This window comes from Chelonoidis abingdonii, chromosome 19, assembly GCF_003597395.2.
Source record: "Chelonoidis abingdonii isolate Lonesome George chromosome 19, CheloAbing_2.0, whole genome shotgun sequence".
Taxonomy (NCBI): domain Eukaryota; kingdom Metazoa; phylum Chordata; order Testudines; family Testudinidae; genus Chelonoidis; species Chelonoidis abingdonii.
Window position 1 is genome coordinate 37,729,641 of NC_133787.1, and position 24,975 is coordinate 37,754,615.

Here is a 24,975-nt window from a genome sequence, read left to right on the forward strand (position 1 = left end):
TTTTGTTATAACAAATGGATTTTGGAAGGGGAAAAGGTGTGCATTGTATATCGGCCTAAATTGAATTTAAATAAGTGAGTTACAGATCCCTTGAAAGTGATTTATAATATGCTGATGACTAGAACAGAACTGCTGGGCAAGGCTAAAATGAACCATATGAAGTATCACTGCTATCTAGCATTGTAAATACGATTTTTTTTTTTAATATCAAGATTTGACATTGTTTGTCCCTTTTCTAATGTGTGTATTGAAAGATGCATCCCTTCAGATTAAGGGCAGGGTTCTGAACAGTACTCAGTTAGTGACATTATGAAACAGTAATTCTAGCACAGCTGTTTTCTTATGTTAAGACTGGCCGGTTCCCAGGACTTCTGAGAAATGGCAAATTTAACTTGCCAAAATGGCAACCACATGTGCTAACCTATTGCCAGTTTTCTTGGGCACCTTTCCATAGTCTATAGGATCCCAACAGTTTTCATAGTGATCAGAATTTCAAATGAGTCAATATTGGCAGCAACATCATTTTAGTAAATAACTCTGATATTCGGTGGTGTCCTCATTCAGAAGATACAGGCTTTTCTAATGAGCAGCTGCTGCTGAGGCCAATCTCAGAAGTAACAGTGTATTTTTTTTTTTTTTTTAAATTGCACTCCACCTGCCTGGTTTAATTGCTTTCATGTGTTCAAGTGGAAGAAGGAAAGAGGAAAATGTTTATGCATAGTTGGATTTGATTCAGCGTCAAGGTTAAGGGATAAATTACCATTTCCATTGGTAAACCTCAAATTATCCTTCTAGTATTCTTTGCGCCAGGTATTAAAAAAGACTGGTCTCCTGGCATGCATTGTCCATCCTTCTGTAACTGTGAGGAAACACAGATGTGAACTGTTCCTATGATTGTAATTCAACTTTAGAGGCTGAAGATTTTCCTTAATATGGTTACTAAAGACCTTTGACAGAGAATTCTGCAGGCTGAGAAATGTTTGGCTCTAGAATCAGGACCATGCTTTGGAAATAGAATTAAGCTTCATCAGAGCTGAGCTGTAGAAACGCCAGGCAGAGATGGGAGCCAAGAGAGTAAAAAATTGAACTTTGGTTCAAATTTAGTTTTAATTAGCAGCAGAGAAGTCCCTAATCTCAGTATATGTTAACCAAGATTTGTATAGATCCCACAGGAATGTCACACTTGTAGGGAAAATGTCTCCATATATGTTTGTATTGTGCATTGCAGAACGGGGATGCAATGCTTATTTGGGTCCTTGGATGCTATTGCAATATAAATGTTAAATAATTTCCTTGTTTTAAAAAAGATAGCCCATAAATGAAAAGAACCCTGCAATTTAGGAATGTTATTCCCTTAGTAGAGAGCCCAAAGTGTCATATGATTTATTATTTATTGCTGCATATGTATATGTAAGTATTGTTGCTATTTTTAAAAATTAAATTTTAAACAAAAATTACATTTAAAATAAGACACAAACACTTTACAGTGTATTTAGTGCTGATGAATGGCATTGAAGTGCCAAACTGGGGAGACAAGGGACGAATTGTCTTTGTTCACAGAAGAGGTACAGCACATACGTTGGGATAGTGCAAGCTTTCCTCACAGGTCCAGGGAGGACCAACTCAGAAGTGATAGGCGTATTTCAGTCTTGGTCTTCTTTGGAGATATTACCAAACAAAGTGGCAATTAATGGCATTTGGCACAGTAGTTTCTGGGATGTGGACAAGTACCCACTAGGAACTGGGCCAATATTTACCTTATCTGTTTCACAAGGATCACTGAATGTTCATTAGGTGGCCATAACCAAACCAATATGGATTTGAACCAATGACCTAAAGGTGAAAGGTTCTGATTCTCACTATCAGTCCTCTGAATCAGCTCCTTTTAAAGAACATGAATTAAAGTATTAATTTACTTGTGTGTGTTAACATTCTTTTTTACTGCTGTCTTTCAGGGTTGTACGAAGTAGCAGACCTCTTAGAGTGTGAGTTTGGGGCCTTCAGTGGTATTTGAGCGAATATTGTTGCCTGATTCTGAATGATGTCAGAACAGGATTTGGCAGATGTGGTTCAGATTGCAGTGGAAGACTTGAACCCAGATCATCCAGGTACAGTAGGGGGTAGTACTGACACAAGGAAGAGCAATGAAATGTTACCTTCTAAACAGGGAATAAAAATCACTATTGGACTCCTTTTACAAATTCAGAATGGCACAAAAGTTTCCTAGAGAATTTAATTCTGCCTTTAAAAGTGAGTTTGTTAACATTACTTTCCAGTAACTTTATCAACATGGTCTGAATTTTCTTACTACAACAGTTCTTATTGTTAACATTTTGCATTTAACATCTTTAAAAATAGAGGGCTATAGCCTCTCCCTGTTCTTTGTACAGAAGTATTTTTATGCAAAATATCTAGGGTTAAACATTGCCTACAGTAAGTTTTTCTTCTTGCTGAGCATCTTTCTCAGGCTTTCCTCCAAATGAGAATTGCTACCCAACAAGTTATGAACCATAGTTTTGTACTTGGTATTTACTATTTCCTCCTTTACATGTTTGAAATTCTTTGTATTGTACCAAAGTGGTAGCAGATTGAAATCACCTCCAAAAGCATTATTGTGACGTTCATTGTTCTTGAGAGTTTGTTCATTAAGGGAAAATATCAGTATTGGATGCTAGTTATATGGCCCCATTCGAGGTAATGGATCTATGTGTATGAGTAAACGTGGGCAGGAGTGTTTGTAGGATTGTGCCTATAATTTGGGAAGACACTGATGTTAAAAAGGCCCCATTCCCACACTCAGAACCATGTGGGTGAACCTTTGCACTAATGAAGAACTTCAGTGAAGCTGTTTGGGTTCTGCGTGTGTGCAGTGGTCTACCTATATAGTTCCTATAGCAAGACTGGGGACTAGCTTTAGAATGCAGTATTAGAGGATATGAGGAAGCAATGAAACACCAAAGACATTGTAAGCCTCTGTGTTACATTTTTTTTCTTGTTTTTGTCCAATCTATATATTTAGGATGTATTATTTGTTTGTGGGGAGCCATGTTATTTATTTAACTTAGGTTTCTGCAAGATTTATTAATGCCAAATGCATCTTCGTGAATAGACGTTAATATCCAAGTGCCTAGATGCTTTGATAGGTACCTTTAAACAACAAATGTAAATACAGAAAATCTAGAATAAGAGAGGTCACAAAAACGTTATATTGGTACATCAATAGTTTTCTGATGAAGTTTAAATAAAAGGTGAGAGGTGTGTAGTATACAAATGTAACTTATATGCTAGTGATGATCTTAATGTATAGTATTAGAGTTCATTTGCTGTAAAATGCTATATCTGTGAAAAAGATCTGGAACATTCTTGAATTTTTTTTGAGTAAACATGGCTTTACATCAACAACATGAGGATATTCACAGCTGAGTGTAGATCTTAAGAAGGCTGAATATTAAAAAATATATTTCTCAAAAAACAGACTACAAATCTCATAGAAATCATAGAAACATAGGGTGGAAAGGACCTTAAAAGGACCCTGTGCTGAGGCAGGACCAGGTATACCTAGACAATCATTGACAGGTGTTTGTCTATCCTGTCCTTAAAAACCTCCAGTGATGTGGATTCCGAAACCTCCCTTAGAACCTTATTCCAGAATTTGTACTTAGAAAGTTTTCCTAAGTATCTAATTTAAATCTCCCTTGCTGCAGATTAAGCCCAACACTTTCTTGTTCTATCTTCAATGTACATAGAAAACAGTTGATCACCATCCTCTTTAAAACAGATCGTACCATATTCGAACAGTGTTATCTGGTCCCCTCTCAGATTATTTTTTTCTCAAGACTAAATATGCCCAGTATTTTTAATTTTTCCACATAGTTCAGATTTTTTAAACATTTTATCATTTTTGTTGCTCTTTTCTGGGTTCTCTTCATTATATCCACATCTTTCTTAAATTGTGGCACCCAGAAGTGGACACAGTACTCCAGCTTAGATATCACATTTGCTGAGTAGAGGAGGACAGTTACCCTCCGGTGTCTTACATATGACACTCATGTTAATGTATCCTAGAATGACATTGACCTTTTTTGCAGCTGCATCACACTGTGGAGTCTCATTCAATTTGTGATACACTATAACCCCCAGATCCATCTCAGCAGTACTACCACCTAGCCAGTTATTCCCCATTTTGTAGTTGTGCGTTTGATTTTTAGCTTCCCAAGTGTAGTGCTTTGCCCTTGTCTTTATTTAATTTCATTTTGTTGAATTCAGATCAGTTCTCCAATTTGTCAAGGTAATTTTGAATTCTAATCCTGTCCGCCAAAGGGCTTACAATCCCTCCCATCTTGGTATCATCTGCAACCTTTATAAACATATGCTTCACTCCATTATCCAAGTCATTAATGAAAATATTCAATTTTACTGGACCCAGGACAGATCTTGTGGGATGCCACTAGGTATGTCTCCCCTGTTTGACAGTGAACCGTTGATAGCTAGTCTTTGAGTTTGGTCTTTTAACCAATTTCATCTAGAACACGTTTGCTTATGAGGATGTCATGTGGGACTGTCAAAAGCCTTACTAAAATCAAGATATATGATGACATGCTGCACTCAGCATTTCAGGGGTGCTTTTTATGAATAAGCCATTAGAATTATTTCATAATTTCTCATAATATTGACATGATTTTCCTCATTCAAAAGTAAGCGTATTACCAGTATCGCAGTAGTTTCTCCCCTGGAGATAAGATGACCCTTATTTTTTCTAGATAATCTACATGAGATATTTAAGAAGCTAATATGCAACACATCATACTTAAGTTGTACATGGACATACCATATATGTACAGTGCTGGATATTTTCATTAGTCCAGGTGATGTATTTTAGGACTGACGTTGTTTCAGAGAGAAATATGAGAGCATATAATGGATGAAATAATTGAAATATTCAGTGTGCAAAAGGTGCTTTTCTTATGAAGTGGTAAGTAGAGTGCTTAAATTGTTGTTACATTTTAAAATAAATAAGCAAATAACTGCTCTGCGTAAAGCTAAGTCAGGCTAGAGCTCTTTTTCTCTGTGCTGCTGGATTCTTTCAGTTAGTCACTTCAGTGTCTTCATAATTTATTTTGCCCCCAGAATTGTAGTGTGACAATGCTTACTTTTGCTTGCAGTTGTATTGGAGAATCATGAGGTGACAGATGAAGATGTAGAGCCTGCTCTGAAACGCCAACGGATAGAAATTAACTGCCAGGATCCCTCTATTAAGGTCATGATAATATACTTTTCTGTTGTTCAAAACATCAGATACATGCAATTGCTTTTCTTTGCTGGAAAAAGTATGTTAAAAGCAGAGGATGGATAATGAAATATTAATAGTATATTTAAATATGAACTGGGGGCGGGGGTTGGTAGTTACCCTTTCTGTAATGTTTTAGAATTATTATTATTTTAATTGTTTATCATTATTTATACAATTATAGTGCTATGAGTTATGGATCAGGACCCCGTACTAGGCAGAAAAAACACAGGAAAATAAAAGGTTCCTCCCTTAAAGGCTTACAATCTAGATGGTGATGTCTGCAATGATGGAGAAAGGAGGTAGCAGGGAGGGCTTGCGGGGAAGGGGAGAAAAACTCTATTTTAGCTATGTTGAGCTTGAGCTGATTGCTAGATATTCCTAAAGAGATCTGAGAGAGAGACACCTAGATTCTAGTTTGGACAGAAAGAGACAGGGTAGAAGTAGAGAGGTAGATCTGTGAGTCGTCAGCATAGAAACATTAGTTGAATTTGTTTTGTGTGGATGAGATCACCCAGAGATGAGGTACAGAGGGAGAAGGGGACAAATATGGAGTTCTGTGGATCCCCCATGGAAAGCCGTAGAGGGTGATGAGGAAGACCCTCCTAAGGACATAGTGAAGAAGCGATCAGAGGTAGGAAGAGAACCACGAGTGGAAGTCACAGAAGCCAAGTGAGGACAAGATTTCAAGAATATATGCATGGTTCACAGTGTTGAAAGCAGCTATGGCAGGTCAAGGATATGAAGATGAAATACTGATTTTGAGCTTTAACTAGGAATATGTCATTAAAGACTTTGGTGAGAAAAGTTTCAATGGAATACAAAGCATGGAAGCCAGATTGGAGAGGGTCTAAAATGGAATTGGGGCGGAACTTCAGACAGTGATTATAAACAGCACATTCAGTGATCTTAGAACTGAAAGGGAGAAAAGAAGTGGGGTAGTAATGGGAAAGGCAAGCGGGGTCATGGGTGGGAGTTTTTAAGATGGGAGAGACTCAATAATGCTTGTTTGTATGGGGAAAGAGCCAGAGGAGAGTGAGAGGTGAATGAGGAGAATAAAGGAGGGGATGAGAGTAGGCATGAAGAAGATCAGGGGATGGGATGGGATGAGGTCACTGGGATTAGAAGAGGAGAGCAGATGAGAACCTTCTGCGTCCCTATCAGGAGAAAAGGACAGAATTGTAGGAGGGGAAGGAAAGGGAAGCTATGGGGAGTGGGAAAGTCTCATCAGATTTTGTCAATTTTCTCTTGGAAGAAATTGGTGAGATCCTGTGTGTTTTATTGGTAGTTAGCACAAACACCCATGTGGCTTAAAACCTGGAGGATTGCTTAAGTACCTTGTTATCTTCCAGAGTCAAATCAGTTCAGTCACTTTTTAATAATTCTTTTAAAATTATAGTTTTATTTGAATCAGTCCAGCCACATTTGACTTGATTTCCCTCTGCTCACAGACCTTCTTCACCTCTCCCACATATGTTTCTTATTGGTAGTGTGTATTGATAATGTTTCAGTCTTGAGCACCGACAAACATGTAGATAATAAGCTGCTGCTACACAGATTGGCATATATAGTCTTACCTTCTTAAGATTGCCCTAGAAGCTGTGAAGATCAGACAAGTCTTCCCAAATTAAGAGTGCAGGCTGGCCAGCAGCATTATCAAATAGTTCTATACTGCTCATTTTATACAATGTTTTCTGTAAGCTAGGCTAGCTGTTTAAATTAATTTTAAATGGAGGCCACTAGGTGGCATGCTAGCTGTTTCTTAAAGTCAATTCAAGGCATATGTATTATCACTAGGGCTGTCAGTTAACCGCAGTTAACTCATGTGATTAACTCAAAAATTAATTGCAATTAAAAAAATTAATCACAATTAATCGCAGTTTTAATCACACTGTTAGATAATAGACTACTAATTGAAATTTATTAAATATTTTGGATGTTTTTCTACATTTTCAAATATATTGATTTCAGTTACAACACACTAATACAAAGTGTACAGTACTCATTTTATATTATTTTTATTACAAATATTTGTACTGTAAAAATGATAAACAAAAGAAATAGTATTTTTTAATTCACCTAATACAAGTTACAAATGTAGTGCAATTTCTTTATTGTGAAAGTGCAATTTACAAATGTAGATTTTTTTTTGTTATGTAAGTGCACTCAAAAACAAAACAATGTAAAACTTTAGAGCCTACAAGTCCACTCAGTCCTATTTCTTGTTCATCCAATCACTTAGACAAACAAGTTTGTTTACATTTATGGAAGATACTGCTGCCTGCTTCTTTTTACAATGTCACCTGAAAGTGAGAACAGGCATTTGCATGGCAGTTTTGTAGCTGGCATTGCAAGGTATTTACGTGCCAGGTATCTAAACATTCGTATGCCCCTTCATGATTGAGCCACCATTCTGGAGGACATGCTTCCATGGTGATGACGCACATTAAAAAAAAATGTGTTAATTAAATTTGTGACTGAACTCCTTGGGAAAGAATTGTATGTCTCCTGCTCTGTGTTTTATCCGCCTTCTGCTATATATTTCATGTTGTAGCAGTCTCGGATGATAACCCAGCAAATTGTTTGTTTTAAGAACACTTTCACTGCAGATTTGACAAAATTCAAAGAAGGTACTAATATGAGATTTCTAAAGATAGCTACAGCTCTCGACCCAAGGTTTAAGAATCCGAAGTGCCTTCCAAAATCTGAGAAGGACAAGGTGTGGAGCATGCTTTCAGAAGTGTTAAAAGAGCAACACTCCGCTCCAGAAACTACAGAACCTGAATCACCGAAAAAGAAAATCAGCTTCCTGCTGGCGGCATTTGACTTAGATGATGAAAATGAACATGCATTGGTCTGTACTGCTTTGGATTGTTATTGAGCAGAACCCTCTGGAATAGTGGTTGAAGCATGAAGGGACATATGAATCTGGCATGTAAATATCTTCCAATCAGACATGCCAAACCCATGAAAAAAACACAGAAATTCAGCATGTTTTTGGCTTAATTGACTTGTGAGTTGCATGTTGGTTAGTTTTTGGCTTTAGCTTGTTACTTGTTGTAGCTTGTTGCTTCTCTGTTTTTTTGGATTGGTTTCCGGCAAGTAGGAGCAAGGGGCAAGCAGGGGTAGACGGGAGACAGAGCCAGGGGTGCATAGCAGGCCCACCGCAGTCCCAGACTCTGCGCTGGAAGGTCTCTACTCACATAGAGTGTTGGGGTTCTTAGGGATTTGCTTGTTTAGGTCTTGTTTTGAAATGGGATTTACTTGATTTTTGGCTTATTGTGAATGGGGGGGGGGGGGGGGGGGGGGGGGGGGGGGGGGGGGGGGCTTAATCTTACTGCATGAAAGTTGGCAAACTTGTGTGTTCAAAGCTGGCTACAACAATGCTATGCAAATGCCTGTTCTCACTTTCAGGTGACATTGTAAACAAGAGGTGGGCAGCATTATCTTCTGCACATGTGAATAAACTTGTTTGTCTGAGTGGACTTGTAGACTCTAAAGTTTGATAGTGTTTTATTTTTGAATGCAGTTATTATTTTGTGCATAATTCTATATTTGTAAGTTCAACTTTCATGGCAAAGAGATTGCACTACAGTACTTGTGTTAAGTGACTGAAAAACACTATTTCTTTTTTTTACAGTGCAAATATTTATAATAAAAAATAAATATAAAGTGAGCACTGTACACTTTGTATTCTATTTTGAAATTGAAATCCATATATTTGAAAATGTGGAAAAGTCCAAAAATATTTAAATAAATGGTATTCTATTATAGTGTAAGAGTGTGATTAATTGTGATTAATTTTTTAAACCGTGCATTTAATTGTGATTAATTTTTTTAATTGCTTGACAGCCCTATTTATCACTGTTTAATTGCGTAATTTCCTCCAGAAAAATCTTGCAGAATATGCCTTCAAAAATGGATATATTTGCTTAGGAGAACAGATCTTATTTCTTTTTTTGCGTATGCCCAAGTTAGCTGTTTGATATGGAATGAAAGTCAGCTGCACTTGTTGTCTTTGAGGTTATGTTGTTTGTTTTAATGTATTGACATGATCATTCTACACATTTGTAAGCAGCTAACTTTATCTTTTTGGGGAGATCTTTTCAGACTTATCCATTAGTGCGCTGAAGCATGTTTATAATCTTTTCTTTTTTATTCATGAGAGAGTGAGATGTTTTAGCTTGTCATCTTAAACTTTGTTGTGGCAGGTGAAATCACATTAATAAGCTGTTTGGTTTGGATGCTGTTGGCTTCTACATGAAACATTACAGGAAGTCTGAGAATGATAGTAATGCTGCTGGATTTCATCAGTTTTAAAGATGATCAAACTGTGACTAGAAAAGTTGATAGTGTCCCTTGAATTGTTTGCGAATCATATTTAGGTGGCTCTTGCTATATGTAAGTTCCTGAAGATAAATGTGTAAGTTTCTAAAAATGACTCTTTTTACCTTCTCTCTTCCTCAGTCGTTCCTGTTTTCCATTAACCAGACAATATGCCTACGACTGGATAGTATTGAGGCAAAGCTGCTGGCACTAGAGGCTACCTGCAAATCGTTGGAAGAGAAATTGGACCTTGTCATGAACAAACAGCATAGCCCTATCCAAGTCCCAATGGTGGCGGGTTCTCCCCTTGGTGCTACACAGACATGCAATAAAGTGCGATGGTAAGAAAAGAACAGGCCAGTCATCAATGTACTTTTTCAATACTATTCCAAATCCATCTCTCTGGCAGTACCAAGCTCTGCAGCTTTATGTATACCTGTCAGCAGCTTGGTATTTTGGTTAGAATATAGAATTAATTCATCTTTGAAGGTAATTGCTATGCCAGTTCATGACGTTACTTCTATTTAGACTGAGACTAAACATATCACATTGGTCCATGAATGGCTTGCAACTATTTCCACATTTCATTTTGATTTAAACCAGACTGATTCATCCTTCCTTTGGAAAAGTCGCATCAAATATTAGATGTGTTTTGTAAGCTTTTCTTTTCTTTATTTTATATTAACATTTCTAGTTAATGTGTTTATTGATTGTTTAGGCCATATCATTCTAATCACTTCTCATTTCACTTTTATCTACTACAAATTAATCAGAATTGTTTAGTTACATGTCCCTGTTCCCTAAAAGTTCTCAGTAAAATAATATCTAGTGTTTATTTCTCAGACAGAATCATAGAGGTTAGAGATGGAAAATACCTATTAAATAATCCGATCCATTTCACTGCAACTGCAGACTTGACCTACAGTACATTTACGTGTATATTGTCCACTATTGTTTTAAATGTCTGAAGCATTGGTAGTCCACCCTTTCGCTTTGAGGATTTGTCCAGTCTAATAGATTTGACTGTCAAAGGGTTTTGTGTAATGATGAGCCTAATTTTTCCCCATTCATAATTTCATTCAGTTTTCCTAGATATGCTTCCATAAATAATTTGACCTAAATAATTAATATCTGTCCTTGTTTACATATCTGTAATATTTATAGAGTGTTTTCATAGTCCATATCCTCCTTGGTCAATTTGTAGCCAAGGTACACACATTTAACTTTGCTTTCGTAAATCAATTTTTCCAGCCTCTGATCTCTTTCATTACTCTTCTCTGAACTCTGACTAGCTTCTGAATATTTTTCTGGTCTGTGGTGCTCAGAAATAAACACAATATTCTAGGTGCACTAAAGCCTTATATAAAAAAGCAATTACCATCTTGCTTCATACTGTGAGGCCCATGAATGTACATGTTAAAAAAAAACAAAAACCAAACCTTTGTCCTCCTTTTACTGCCATATTGAACCCCAAATATCTGTGTAATTTGGTGGCCACTGTCATGTCGGGTTCCCCTTAAGCTTTACAACTTTATAAGTTAATATGTCTTTCAGATTGTATTTCTCCCAAGATACACACTTATATTTTTGCATTTCTGTTCTGAGGGTTGTTTGCAGCTAGCTTCAATTTAGTAATGGCAGTTCATTAACATGCTGTTTACACCCTCTCTCAATTCGTTAATGAAGATGCTAAACCAGACTGGACCTAATACTGATACCTTAAAAAACCCCGTAGATTAGGATATTTTACAGTCGGAAGGAACCATTATGATCATGTGATCATTCTTTCTTACTGCATAACACAGGCCACATAATTTTGCCCAGTAATTCCTGCGTTGAGCCCAATAACTTGTAGTGGAAGTAGAGTATATATTTTAGAAAGACATCCAGTCTTGATTTAAAGACTTCAGATGGTAGATTTTTTTTGGTAAATTGTTTCAATGGTTCAAATGCATCTTTATTTCTAGTTTGAATTTGTCTAAACTTCAACTTCAACTTTAATCTACTACTAGATAGTGTGCTGGTCACACATAACTCAAATGACTTCTTTGGGAGCAGTTGAGTGCCCAGTACTTTTGAAAACAGGCTGCTTATTTAGGTACTTAAATATGAAGTTTAGAATCTAACTTTTTAAAAAAATATTGGCCTCTGCTGCTTTACTAGTGATAGAAGTTACTCATGGGGGATCCATAATTGTCAGGATTATATTTCTTTGAAACAGGTAGCTCATAATTGTATATGATCTTAAGAAATAATTGTCAGCAATAGGTAATTCCCTTAATAACTCAGCTGCATTTTTCAGACTGTGGACTTGTATGGCAGGTGCTAAAATGTTGTATGTTAAAACATTCCAAGTACCCCTTCACCTACTCTTTATCATTATCTATTGTTACAGGGACTTCCTTTCTTGTTATTCAAATTATTTGTATATATTTGTTTTTGTTATATACAGATTTTTAGAAAGGAATTCAGGGTCCTGTATGTAATTTAAAAATGTCCCCTTATAATGGGCTTTATACACAAAGCGTACATTTAAAAGATTTATTCACAAGTATGTGACCTAGTCAGGAACCTATCCAGTGAGCATTATCCTTCCTCAGTAGGTTTTTCTAATTATACTGTTTTAATTCTCTAATGGATTTAATGTTCAACCTGAGGCTGTGTTCTCTCTCTTAAGGCCATGCATGCCTGCCGTAGGCATTCCTATGAAGCTTAGCAGTTAATCTCTCACTTTAGGATTTCAGATTTTTGTGACTGTTTTTCTGGTAGTCTGAAAACATTTTAGGTGATGAGGCCCCTGCCACCCTGCTTCACACATACTTTTCAGAATTATAACTGTGAACTAAATGATCTTGAATATTTTGTGCATTTGTTATTAAATACTAGAGAAAATGGATTCCTGATCTAATGATTTCCAGCTAGTGTGTGGCTTAGGGTACGTCTACACTACCCACTGGATTGGCGGGTAGCGATCGATTTATCGGGGATCGATTTATCGCTTGTGGTGTAGATGCGATAAATCTATCCCCGATCGCTCTCTCGTTGACTGCTGAACTCCAGCAGTGCGAGAGGCGGAAGCAAAGTCGACAGGGAAGCCACGGCCATCGATCTAGCGCCGCGAGGATGCGAAGTAAGTAATTTTAATTCCATCTAAGATACGTCGACTTCCGCTATGCTATTCTTGTAGCTGAAGTTGCATATCTTAGATTGATTCTCCCCTCCACTCCCCCAGTGAGACCAGGCCTAATTAGAAGCTAATAGCTTCTTCGCTAGTCAGGGAAGAAGGTAGGGGGAAGAGATACTTGGTATAGCTGTGTCTGTGTGTGTTTAAAACATTCAGTTTGGTTTTTGTATTTTGTAGAATTACTTTTGTCCTTTGATTTTAATTTAAAAGATACTTAGCATGATACCCAACAAACAGCAGCATTCCCTCCATTAATTATTTTAATGAAATATGAGTGACAGGTATAGTACATCAACTTAAAAAAGTTTTAAATTTTTGACAGCAAGTAATAAATTGTTAGGAATATCTTCAGCTTTGTTGTGAAGAAAACATTGACTTTCCCTGAAGTTCAGTTCAATTTCTGGGCTATATAACCAAAAAGAAAAATAGGAGTATATACTCAAAGGACACATATTTAACTTACAGATCATTTCTGCTTTAACAAAGCTTCTGGAGAGTAGGTGAAGAGCTGTCAGCTAAATACCAGAGACTCATTCATGTGGAAAGGATCCAGACCTGGTTCTGAGCCAGCCCAGCTTTGTTAATGGCTGGCTCAGTTTCACTGTGATAGGATGTATCACTAAATGCCCTATCTCTCATCTCAGAGAAACTAGTTCCACTTGTTGATTATTTCTAATTAAAAACCTGCATTGACTGTTCTATCATAGGATTCTCTCTTTATGTTCTCCCGCTCTTTAAAACACAGATGGCAGTGGAGAACTGCCAACTTCAGTTGGTATTTCAGACACAGATTTACAGATTCTGCACATGAATGAGATCCTTCAACCCCTTTCTTCTCCTCCTGCCATTACACTAATACCAGTTCTACCACTGTAATAAAACCATTGTGTGCAGATAGCAGAGCCATGTCAACCAGATGGTGTTACACTTCACAACAGTATCTTAGTTGTGTGTCAGCAATGCAGACTTTCCATTTTTTCCCAGTAAATGATTTAAGGTTGTGAGATCTCCTCTTTTCCCCCAAGCAACTTTGAATGTTGTTTGTATATTTTATTTAGTGATTAGCTGTTTATATTAATGTGCTACAGATTTACCACGATCAAGTTTCATTTGTTACAATATTGTACATAGTACAGTGTATACATTATAAATTCACACATCAATTTTATTGCTCTGTGATATTTTGCTATTTTTAAATACTTGTTATATAAATTTGTTCCCTAAGGTATGTTGATTTCAAGTGTGTCTAGGCCATCTTGTAAGGAGAACAAGGGTGACTTGGATATGAGGTATTTTTTTTCCTGCGTCACCTTATGGCGGGATCTGACAACTGTAGTGAAGCAGCAGAGTTCATAGCTAACCATTCAGGCCGTCCTGGATTATGATTTGGAATGTCATACTACCTGCTTCTGCTGCAGAGGTCAGAATAAAATTACACAAGGCTTGTTTATAAGATTGAGTGATATAATATAATCTGGCTATGCAACTGATGTCTTTTAGAGCCAGAAGTCTCACTTATGTAAAAATTGGCAGTTTGAAGCTCAGCTTTCTATTCTTTTCCCTAGTAAGCTTAACATGCTGATTTATTGGGATAACTCGTGCTTTCCTCCTTTTTTAAAATGCCAATGTGTAGTTTCCAAGTTTTTAAAATTCTCATTAGGGAAATAAAGCAGGAGTTTCAAGGATATTTGCAGTAAATCACGGACCTCGCTACATTATTAGCTTTCAGAACAGAAATTTGTTGCATTCAGAATCTGATTTTGATTTTGATTTTTATTAAACGTAGGAGAATTGATATATCAGGGAAGAACTTTTCCAGCACTCTTCCTTGATTTTATTTTTTTGTTTTGTTTTTCTTGAAGACTTGCTGACACCTCTTGGGAAAACTACAAAATATTGAAAAATGACGATTTCCAGTGCTTTTGGTGTTTTCACTAAATACAGTGCATAAAAGCTGAAGTCTTGTTCCCACAGTTGTTCTGCTCCTCTTAACTCCCACCTGCTGTCATGGAACTCTATGACACACCAGCTAACTGCAGTGGAGATGGATTTGATGTTACTCTAAGGTTATAATCTTGGGTAGCAAACAAGCTGAATGAACATGTGAAGTCTTGAGAAACAAAAAAGATTAATCTTCAGAACTCTTAGTAGAAGGGAACAGATAAAGAAGTCACAGAAAATCTGACACACGAGGAATTCTTTCTAAGGAGAATGTTACTGAGTTTTCCATAAGATGTTGGTAGATTTTTAAAAGGGACTTAAAGACAGTAAATAAACACAAATAAGCCTTGCAATCATTAAAACTTAATAAAAGAGACTTAGAAAATAATTTCTTAATGCTTAATGACTTTTGTTTAAAAATATGTGGTTTTCAACCTTATCTATGAAGCCAGGACTATGATGGTTCCATAATATTACTGTTAATATGAATTAATTCCCCTCCCCCCAAAAATTAGTGGAATAGAAAGATATTCTCAGGCTGTATACAGAATTGTGTTTAACTGTATAGAGCCTTAAAATAGCCAAAGAACAGTAGTACAGTAATGCAATAAATATCTTAGTAGGAGAATGTGTATTGTTTTAGTGTTCTAAGTCTTGTCTTGTCTGACATCATTCAGCCTCTCACTCAATCTGTCCAGAATCTGACTGGCTCTGTGTTGCTGCCTTCATCATTTTTTGGTAGAATGACCATCAGCTGTACCTTATTTTTGAGGTAACATGCAACCAGAACTTTCAATAGCTCCCATAAGATTGTTGGAGAATTTAAGGTAGTTCCTTCAGTTCGCTGTAGTGCAACACTTGATATCACTTAAATGCAACCTCAAACAGAAATTTGCAAACTTGGAACATCTTCAGACAGAAGAGAGGTGGTTCATAGGTTTACTAACTAAATATATGGACCTGATAGTGCAATGACACTCATGTTTGTGTGTCTTTTAAAACATTTTCCCTGGAAAAATTCAGCCTAGATACAGCATTTTTTTACTTTTTTTTGTTAGCATATCGGTGTTACTCAGTTTCTGAACTGGGTTAATCTGTTCAGATGGCTAGTTAATTGGTTAATTATGCCAACCACTGATTAAAAATCAACATTGTAGTTTTATATTTTTCTGTACAGACCATGGACTGCAAGGCTAAATGCACTGCTCACCACTGTCAAAAGATCTCGAGTGACATCCACGAATAGGAAGTTTTGCTCATGTTGGCAAGGGAAGGGGGATGGTGTCACCTTTTAAAAATGGAATTATTCTCCATAGACTCTCCTCCAGCATACTGTGCAGGTAGCATCTGTCAACTTACTTTTTTTTTCAAAAAGCAGCATTTGTAGCTTTTGACTAAGGTTACTAAATAGAAAACAAAAGGGGCATGACACAGTTCCACTACTAGGTGGGATATGCAAACTTGTTTTTATTTGTTTTTATATGAGGTGTTGTTTGTCCTCTAGTCAAGTAAAATCTGACAACAGGGTGGGTTAGGTTTGGATTAATAGGATTTATTCTTCTAGTTTGTATCTTCAGTGTGCCAATTGGAATGCCTTTTGGCTTTGGATTTTCCCAGTTCAAGGAGTTCAGCAACTGTATTTCTGGACAAATTTTTTTTTGTTTTCAAGTTGTTTTGTATTCCAGTGATATGGAAAATTAAAAGTTAAGAGAAAGATTTAATTTAAATGGATTTGTAAAGCATTGAAGCAAGAAAAAAGAATTAGAGCACAGTTGTAATTCAGGAATAAGATAAAAGAATGCCAGATAAACTGCTGCATATAAGGTCTTTAAGAAAAAACAAAACATCAACAACAACAACAAAAATCCAGTTTACAGAAATTGAATTACAACCAGAATAGAAAAAAGTAATTAAACTATATATAATATGAAAAAATATATTTTCTGTCAACTACAAGTAAGTAGCATTTCACACATGCTTATGTGCTTTGCTGGATTGGCGCCTGTAGCATCAGTGAATTAATAAATGCAGGTCCCAGACTTCTGCAGTTCTCGGTCAATAAAACTGGTGTACAAACAAAGCTATTTTAACTTGTTAATTACTGTGAGCCCAAATCTGTAGCTCCAGCCTACACAGAGTTCCTTTTAAAATCAGTGGGATTTTTGCATGAAAATCAGCTCCTAAAAGGGCATGATTGTTCAGCCCTCATGTGAACAGTTCTTAATCACACAAGTCATCCCACTGATGTTAATGCATGGGGAAAGATTGGATGATTGGGTCTATGATCTGCGCTAAACAAAATCCACCAAGTTCATTTTAGGTCTGTTTGCAAAATGGGAGAATAAAACCAGTATTTGCAAAATGGAAAAGGACTGTCTTCAGCATGAAAAAATAGATCTCCAAGTTTCCAGAATGTGTTACAAAAATAAAATCGGAAAAACCTTCAAAACTATAAAGAGAATGTCTTGTTCTTGTAAAGATAAATTGTATTTTTCATACTGAAGTGCACCTTAAAATAATTTTGATATGAAAAATATTAGACTATTAAAAAATACAGAGCAAATCCTGCAATTTAGGCTAGTGAAGGTTAGTAGCATTATTGAGATGACTTTGGAAGAGAAGGAAGTTAGTGGTTATGTCCTTAGAATTGCAGCTGTTTCTTGGAGGAGTTTAGTGCATATTTGTTTCTGTGATATTCCGTGCCAGGGGAAATACTGTGGCTCCTAATAAAGGGATGGATAAAAATCCAAAGACACTGCATTAGTAGCACAGTCATTTTTGGGTAGATGATCGCATATTTGAAAATGCTGCTGGAATGTAAGGAGGGGCTATTTTAATTTAGTCTTTTTGAAACTGTTTAACAAATCCAAGACTGGAGTGCTGAGTATAGTCTAGTTGCGTATCTTTCCCCATATCCATGTCACCTAGAATAGTAGAGTTTTAGTTTCTCTTGGATTCAGTCTGAACAAGTTCTGGCCTAGTTAGTAAACCTCCTCATTTGTCACACGACCACTTCAGTGACATGTTTGAAAAATTTGATGTTGATTCTTCCTTTGTTGGATCATGGATTTACTGTATACTGATTACGTACCTTGCTGGCCAAGCCACTCTGTGTGTCACATGTGTATATTCATGCTCTGGACGAGGTGGACCTGTATCATTCTTTGTACTTAAATGCAGCACAGTTCTGCACTGAAAATATTTTAGCCCAATTCTTATGTTTGGTTTTTGATATTTTATCATTCATGCTAGTTTAAGGATACGGATCCGATGGGTAGTAATCGATCTATTGGGGATCAATTTATCATGTCTTGTCTAGATGCGATAAATCGATCCGCGAATCGATGCCTGTACTCCACCTCAGCAGGAGGAGTAAGCAGTGTTGACGGGGGAGCTGCGGCAGTCGACTTGCCGCTGTGAGAACGGCCAGTTAAGTCGAACTAAGATACTTCGACTTCAGCTACGCAAATAGCATAGCTGAAGTTGTGTATCTTAGATCAATTCCCTCCCGTAGTGTAGACCAGCCCTAAGATGCACAGAAGCACTCTTCTAAACTCCAGTTAGATCCTCATTCTGAATATATTAGAGCTGGATACTAGGTACTTCTGAATTTAACCTTTCCCATTTCCTTTATTTTAGTTATATGAAGTCTTTATAAATTCAGACTTAGTGTTTGTATTATGAATTGTTTAACAAATACTGAAATGCTATGTGTTTTATCATTAGTGTAGATTGCATTTCTTTGAGTGATTGCTCATGTTGATTCCAACTAGATGTATGCGCGCCACATGCACAGTCGCCGGAAAGTTTTTCTCCTAGTAGTACCTATCAGGTTGGCTGTGGAGTCCCCTGGAGTTGCTCCTTCATGGCGGTGTATATAGGTCCATGCCAACTCTCCGCCTCTTCAGTTCCTTCTTGCTGCCAGCGACAGTCATAGGAGCAGCTCCTCTCTTGCTAACAGCAAGCAATTCCATACTGGACTTTTTCTCATTACCTGTAAATTAGTTAAAACACTAAGTGTGTTAGTTCAAAGAGTCCTAGATAGTTTAGATAAGTTTCAGTTGGGATCCCCCCCACATGTCCCCGACCGGGGCATGCCTTAGTCTTTCAGACCATGCGGGTCCTGTCTGAAGCCTGTGCCAAAGGGAGACTTACAGGACTCTTGTCTGAAGTGCTTGAGGGAAGCCCATCAAACAGATAAGTGTAAGATATGCAGAGGCTTCTTACCTGGGACCAAGAAGGAGAGGGACTTTAGGCTGAAACTATTCCTCATGGAGTCAGCCCTTTGTCCCCAGCCGGCACAGGCGTCGTCTGACCTCAAGCCCAGCACTTCAGTATGGAGCGTGGTGAGCATCACCCACTGTCAGTTCACGGTCCTCTCCTTCAGTCTCTCGACAGCTCCTCAGATGTTCACCAAATGCATGGTGCTTGTGGCAGCCTTTCTGTGGAAGCAGCAAATGCAAGTATTCCCATATCTAGACAACTGGCTAACCAAGTGGAGGACCATGTGAGCCTTGTGTGGACAACGTTCCACAGGCTCGGCCTCATTCTGAACATGGAAAAGTCAACCATAGCCCCCACTCAGAGGATAGAGTTCATAGGAGCTCTTCTAGACTCCGGTCAGGCAAGAGCATTCCTCCCGGAATCTCACTTCCTAGCCATGGCCATCATCGTAGAGATTTCTCAGAAGATTCCCCACTACTATGGTGTGAAATTGCCTGAAACTGTTTGGACATAGCCCAGGTATACAGGCCAAATTGAGACTGCCTATACAAATTGGTCACACTCACTCCTCCAGTCCTCGAGTCCCTCCGGTGGTGGCTTGACCTGCAAGCAGTATGTGCGAGAATACCCTTCTCCAGGCTTCAACCATCACTGTCCCTGGATGTGTCAGCGATGGGTTGGGGGGCGCACTTAGGAAGATTCAGGACCCAAGGTCTCTGGTCCCAGGCAGAACTTTCGCTGCACATCAATGTCAGGAAGTTGTGTGCGGTTCACCTTACCTCGCTTGCCAGACGTTTCAAACTCATCTACAGAGCATATGTATATTGGCATTGACAGACAATACCATAGCAATGTTCTGTATAAACAGACAGGGTGGTGCTCACTCCTCTCTACTGTGTCAGGAAGTCCTCAAGCTGTGGAACTTCTGCATTGCCCACTCCATACATTAGGAGGAATCGTACTTGCTGGGCTTGAAGAACGAACTAGCCAATCACCTCAACAGGTCCTTTCATGGTCACGAGTGGTCCCTCCGCTCGGATGTCGCAATCAACATCTTCCAAAGGTGAGGATTTTCCAGAGAGACCTGTTCGTGACATGGCGCAACAGGAAGTATCAACAGTTCTGTTCATCCTGAATCACAGCCTGGGCTCGCTGACAGACACCTTTCTCCTCTCTTGGAAGGGGCACCTGCTGTATGCATTCCCGCCCTTCCTGCTTGTTCACAAGGTCCTGCTGAAGGTCCAACAAGAGGGAGCATCAATAATCTTGACAGCACCAGCATGGCCATGTCAGCACTGGTTCACCACGCTTCTATACCTGTCAGTGGACACATCTATAACTCTACCCCTGGTCCCAGATATGATCACGTAGGACACTGCTGCCTCCAACATCCTAATCTAGAGTTTTTCCACCTCATGAAATGGAAACTCCATGGCTGAATTCGTTAGAGCTTGCTTGCTCAGACTCAGGCTATATCTATACTACCATGGTAAGTCGACCTATGCTACACAACTCCAGCTACGTGAATAACGTAGCTGGAGTTGACATACCTTAAGTGGAGTTACCACAGGGCCTACACTGCGGGGGGGTCGATGGGAGAAACTCGACACCAGTCCTGCAACCTATTGGTGGAACGGGGTCATTGGTCACCCTCCTGCTGGCACTCATCGTTGAGACACGAATCCCCTCAATCAGAGAGATTCTACCGGCGATTGGCCGACTCCAACTCCCAGTCCCACTCTAGATCTCGGTACAGGTCAAGCAGTGTGAGGCGTAGATCGCTGGTCTTTCGATGCAGATCCTCCAAATGGCACAGTGGCCAGCACCAGAATGAGGAAGCCCTCTGGGCCAGCCGATCATGGTCACTCTGCAGCGTCCGCTCTGCTTACAATTCTGGTGTTGATCAGGAGTCCCTGGTAGCAGAACAGGCTCTGGCATCAGTGGTACCGTCAACTTCATCGGCACTGCAACTGACCCCATGGTCTCTGGGCCAATGGCCGGCAGCGTGGCACCCTTAGAATCCTTGGGAGTTCACCCAGCCTTCACAGGCCGCCTGGTCAGTGGAGGGGACCTCAGATAGGCCATCGGTCACAGCATCCTGCCCTCCGGAGGTGGAGGCCCCGCACAGGAAGACCCCCCAGGCCCATGAGAACCTAAGGAAGCAGCCAGTTGGACCACCAGGGGAAGTGGAGGATACCTCGGTGCTGGCTACATCCTCCTCATTGCCAGATGAAGTGATTATGGGTTCCCCTCACCCAGTTCCTCAAGATGACGCTGAGGCTCATCAGGAGCTTTTGAACAAGGTTGCCTCTAACCTGGTGCTCCAAGCAGTCATCGGACTTATTGTTCAATGTCCTTTGCTCCACGGCACCCGCTAGAGTGGCTTTACTTCTACACGAGGGGGTATTGAAAATAATTAATGCCCTATGGCAAACCCCCTTGTCCCTACTCCCCATCTCAAAAAGGATTGAGCGCAAATATTTTGTGCCAGCTAAAGGCCAGGAGTATCTCTATACTCATCTGACCCCAAACTCCCTCGTAGTTGAGGCCATTAACCAGAGAGGGAGGCATTGTCAACCCGGGGCTACACCCAAGAATAAAGACTTGAAGAATCTGGATCTGTTTGAGCAAAAAATTTATTTGTCTTCCAGCCTTCAGTTGAGAGTGGCCAACACCAAGCCCTCCTTGGCCGCTATGACTACAATATGTGGCAGTCTGTGGCCAAATTTGAGATCTCGATGCCTGAAGGGTCCAAGAAGGAATTCCGTGCGATCTTTGAACAGAGCACAGCTGCAGTGAGAACAGCCCTCCCAGCAACCTTCGATGCAGCAGACTCTGCAGCTTGCACCTTGGCCCCAGCCATCTCCATGCGAAGAGTGTCCTGGCTGCTCCTCTTGGGTCTGTTACTGGAGGCTCAGCAATTGATGCAGGACCTCCCCTTCGACAGCCAGACCCTGTTTGCAGAACAGATAGACAGTAAACTGCATGGCCTTAAGTACTCCCTCACTACCCTGAAAACCCTAGGGCTGTACATTCCCAGTCCAGCCTGTAAGTGGTTCAAACCGCAGCAATCTCAGGGCCAAGGGAGTCAACCCTGCCAGGAGCGCCCCCCATAAGTAGAGTAGGAGCTACAAGCGTCAGCTGAGCCACCTACCTTCGCCCTCTACCCAGTTGGGTTCGACCCACAATAAGCAGAGGGGCAAGTAAGTGTTTTGAGGATGCACTTGAGAGCAACCTACCAAACTTTACCCCGGATTGGTCTGTGCCGCTGTTATCCAACCACCTTCCTTTTTTCTTCCCTGCATGGACAGCTATAACTTCAGACTGCTGGGTTCTTAATGCTGTGGCAGAGAGTTATACCCTACAGTTTACTTCTTCCCACCCTGCTTCCCCCTCCCTCTTTAGGGACCTGTCTTTTGAGAGTCTCCTTGTGCAAGAGGTAAAGGGGTTGCTGCAATTGGGTGCAGTGGAAGAAGTTCCCCTCCAGTACAGGAACAAGGGGTTCTATTCTCAGTACTTCTGCATCTCAAAGGCCAAGGGTGGTCTGCGGCCCATCCTGGACCTGAGGGACCTCAACAAGTATCTAAAGAAGCTGAAGTTCCGCATGGTTTCCTTGGCTTCTTTGAGATATGTTGCTCATGTCCATTCCCTGACCCACCCTCCTTCCCCACTGTCAGAGTTTCCAGCAAGAAGGAACTGAGGGTTGGAGAGCTGGTGGCGCCCCTTATACCACATCATGTTGGCATCACTCTAGAGAGTGCTAGAGCCAATCCCCTATGGATACTGCTAAGGGAAAAACTTCCGCCACTGGTGCATGTGGTAAGCGCACATACCTAGTATGGAATGCACATGAGCAACGTATCTCAAAGAACACCAGTTACGGAAAAGGTAACTGTTTTTTCCACTATTGTTGCGCTAAGAAGTTAAGGAACCAAGTATGCAGTAATTTGGTGTTAGGATATCGCAAGTCCAGGAAAACATACAACTTCCAATGTAAATGTTTAGTGTTGAGTTTCACAAGGTCAATTAAAATAACCACTTAATAACAAAATTTCATCTACATTTAAGAGAGGAATACAATAATTTATACAAATATATTGCTGAATGCATCTGTCAAAACATTTTGATCTGACCAAGATTTGACCTGGGTTGATTCACATTTCCTAAGCCAATTGCTATTAGTTAAATGGTTTCTAATGAGATATTGTGAATGGTTGTTGAATGATTCAGGTGGCAGTTTATTAATGAAGATTCAAGCATTTGAAAGATAGAAACAGATTGGAGTTCACGTTTTTTATTTGGGGCTTGACTTTTAATTAGGCATAAAACAAAAACCTACCTTTTAAAAAAAGATATTACTTTAAATTCTTTTATAAAATTTAATACTGTTCAGTGAAACTTTTCAGTAACATGAACTTAACATAAACCCTACTTAAATCTCTGCAAGCTTTAGACTTAGACTGATTTTATTATTTTTTAAAGCAAAAAGAAATCTGAGAAAATAATCTTAATGATAAATAAAGGAATTTACAGAAGCACAAAGGTCTATTTTATAATGAAACACACAGATATTTATAATAGTGCACCAAGAAACAACAGAATGCTGAACACAAACACACAAAGAATTGACCTTGACCTCTCAGAAATGAATCTAGTTTGATTATAAGTGGCCTGAGGATGAAAAACAAGAATAAATGCCTCTGGCTTTCATTAATAAAGATTTGGTAGGGTGACTGGCTTCTAAGAACATACAATAGAAGTGTAGGGATATAAAAGTCCTTGGATTAAAAAACAAAAGCATAAGATTAGATTAGAGGATTTGTGGGTAAATCCTAGTACCCCCATCAATTATGGATTCTGTGAATGTCAGCAAGTCAGGAGTTAAACACTTCTGTTAGCCAGGTGTTAGATGCGACTGACTTGGGAGAGTGGTTCAAGACAATCCCCTTCATTTATTAATTTGTTTTTCCCTCTGTCCAAGTAAATAGTAGGAGGAAGTTGTACAGTCTAGTTAATGTAATTTTTACCTCAGCAATATAAACGATGTTGAATAGTGGCTGCAATCCCTGCTGTGTAAAATCATCAAGAGAAATAGCTTCACTGAGTGTTTGTAAAGTGAAGAAGGGTGACTATTCAAGATAATATTACAATGTAGCCCTAAAAATTTTGATTATATGTTTGAAAGCAATGGAACCATGTCTTGGGAGCATATGTTATATACTGGATATTGATTGGGCTATAATATATTAAGTTTATAATAAACAGAAGGGGGCATAAAATCCTTATATATTAAGCTTAGCTTCTGTCAATGAGAGTTTAGAATGTATTGCCAAATATTTTTATGAAAATACAGAATTAGGTTGAGAACCAGTTTTTAAAAGCAAGTCCCATAAATCAGGGTACTTGCAGCTAAGGTGCCATAAAAAGAGTGAATCAGAAGAGATCATGTTACCAAATCATTACGGAAGGGGATTAACTTTCATCCCTCTTTGGAGGGCATTAGGTGCATAATATCCAAGTTGTAAATAAATGTGCAGATTATTATGAGTCACACCAGAGTAAGGTGTCTGTAACAAATGTCACCCATTACAAATATCTGCCAGAAAACTAGTGATCTGATCTAGTAAATTAATTAAAGTAGTATATAAAAGTTCAGGTTTTTTTTAAAAAGGAAGAAGTAATATGGCCCATGAGGGTGTCTTTGGTGGACTTCATTTAATTTCTTTGGGGTAAGTGGACTGAATTTTAGATGAATAGGGTGAGACAGCCCAACTTCAGAAAGGTCTGTGCAAGAGATTGATTGGTGTAGTGCCATATCCCTTAGTTGGCAGTTGATGCCATTTCAATGATACACTTCCAAATATAAAACACAGATTATTTGGAATCTGAAAGACTTCCCAAGTAAACTTTTTCCTTTCTGTAGCACTGTGCATTTTCATACATCTTTATCCCATTCTCTCTTTGTTCCACACTGAAGGGTGAAGTATGAGAAACTGAAAGCAAAACTGTGCAT

The 24,975-nt window shown here is 38.9% G+C and overlaps 1 protein-coding gene across 1 annotated transcript in view; it reads left to right on the top strand.

The window, feature by feature from the left end:
* BANP (BTG3 associated nuclear protein) overlaps nucleotides 1-24,975 on the top strand; it is a 271,776-nt gene that overhangs the window by 22,787 nt on the left and 224,014 nt on the right. The window contains exons 2-4 of the mRNA XM_032793751.2: nucleotides 1,956-2,108; nucleotides 5,163-5,257; nucleotides 9,755-9,954. Of these exons, the coding sequence (XP_032649642.1) occupies nucleotides 2,039-2,108; nucleotides 5,163-5,257; nucleotides 9,755-9,954 (365 nt within the window). The 5' untranslated portion in view covers nucleotides 1,956-2,038. The remainder of the gene's footprint in view (nucleotides 1-1,955; nucleotides 2,109-5,162; nucleotides 5,258-9,754; nucleotides 9,955-24,975) is intronic.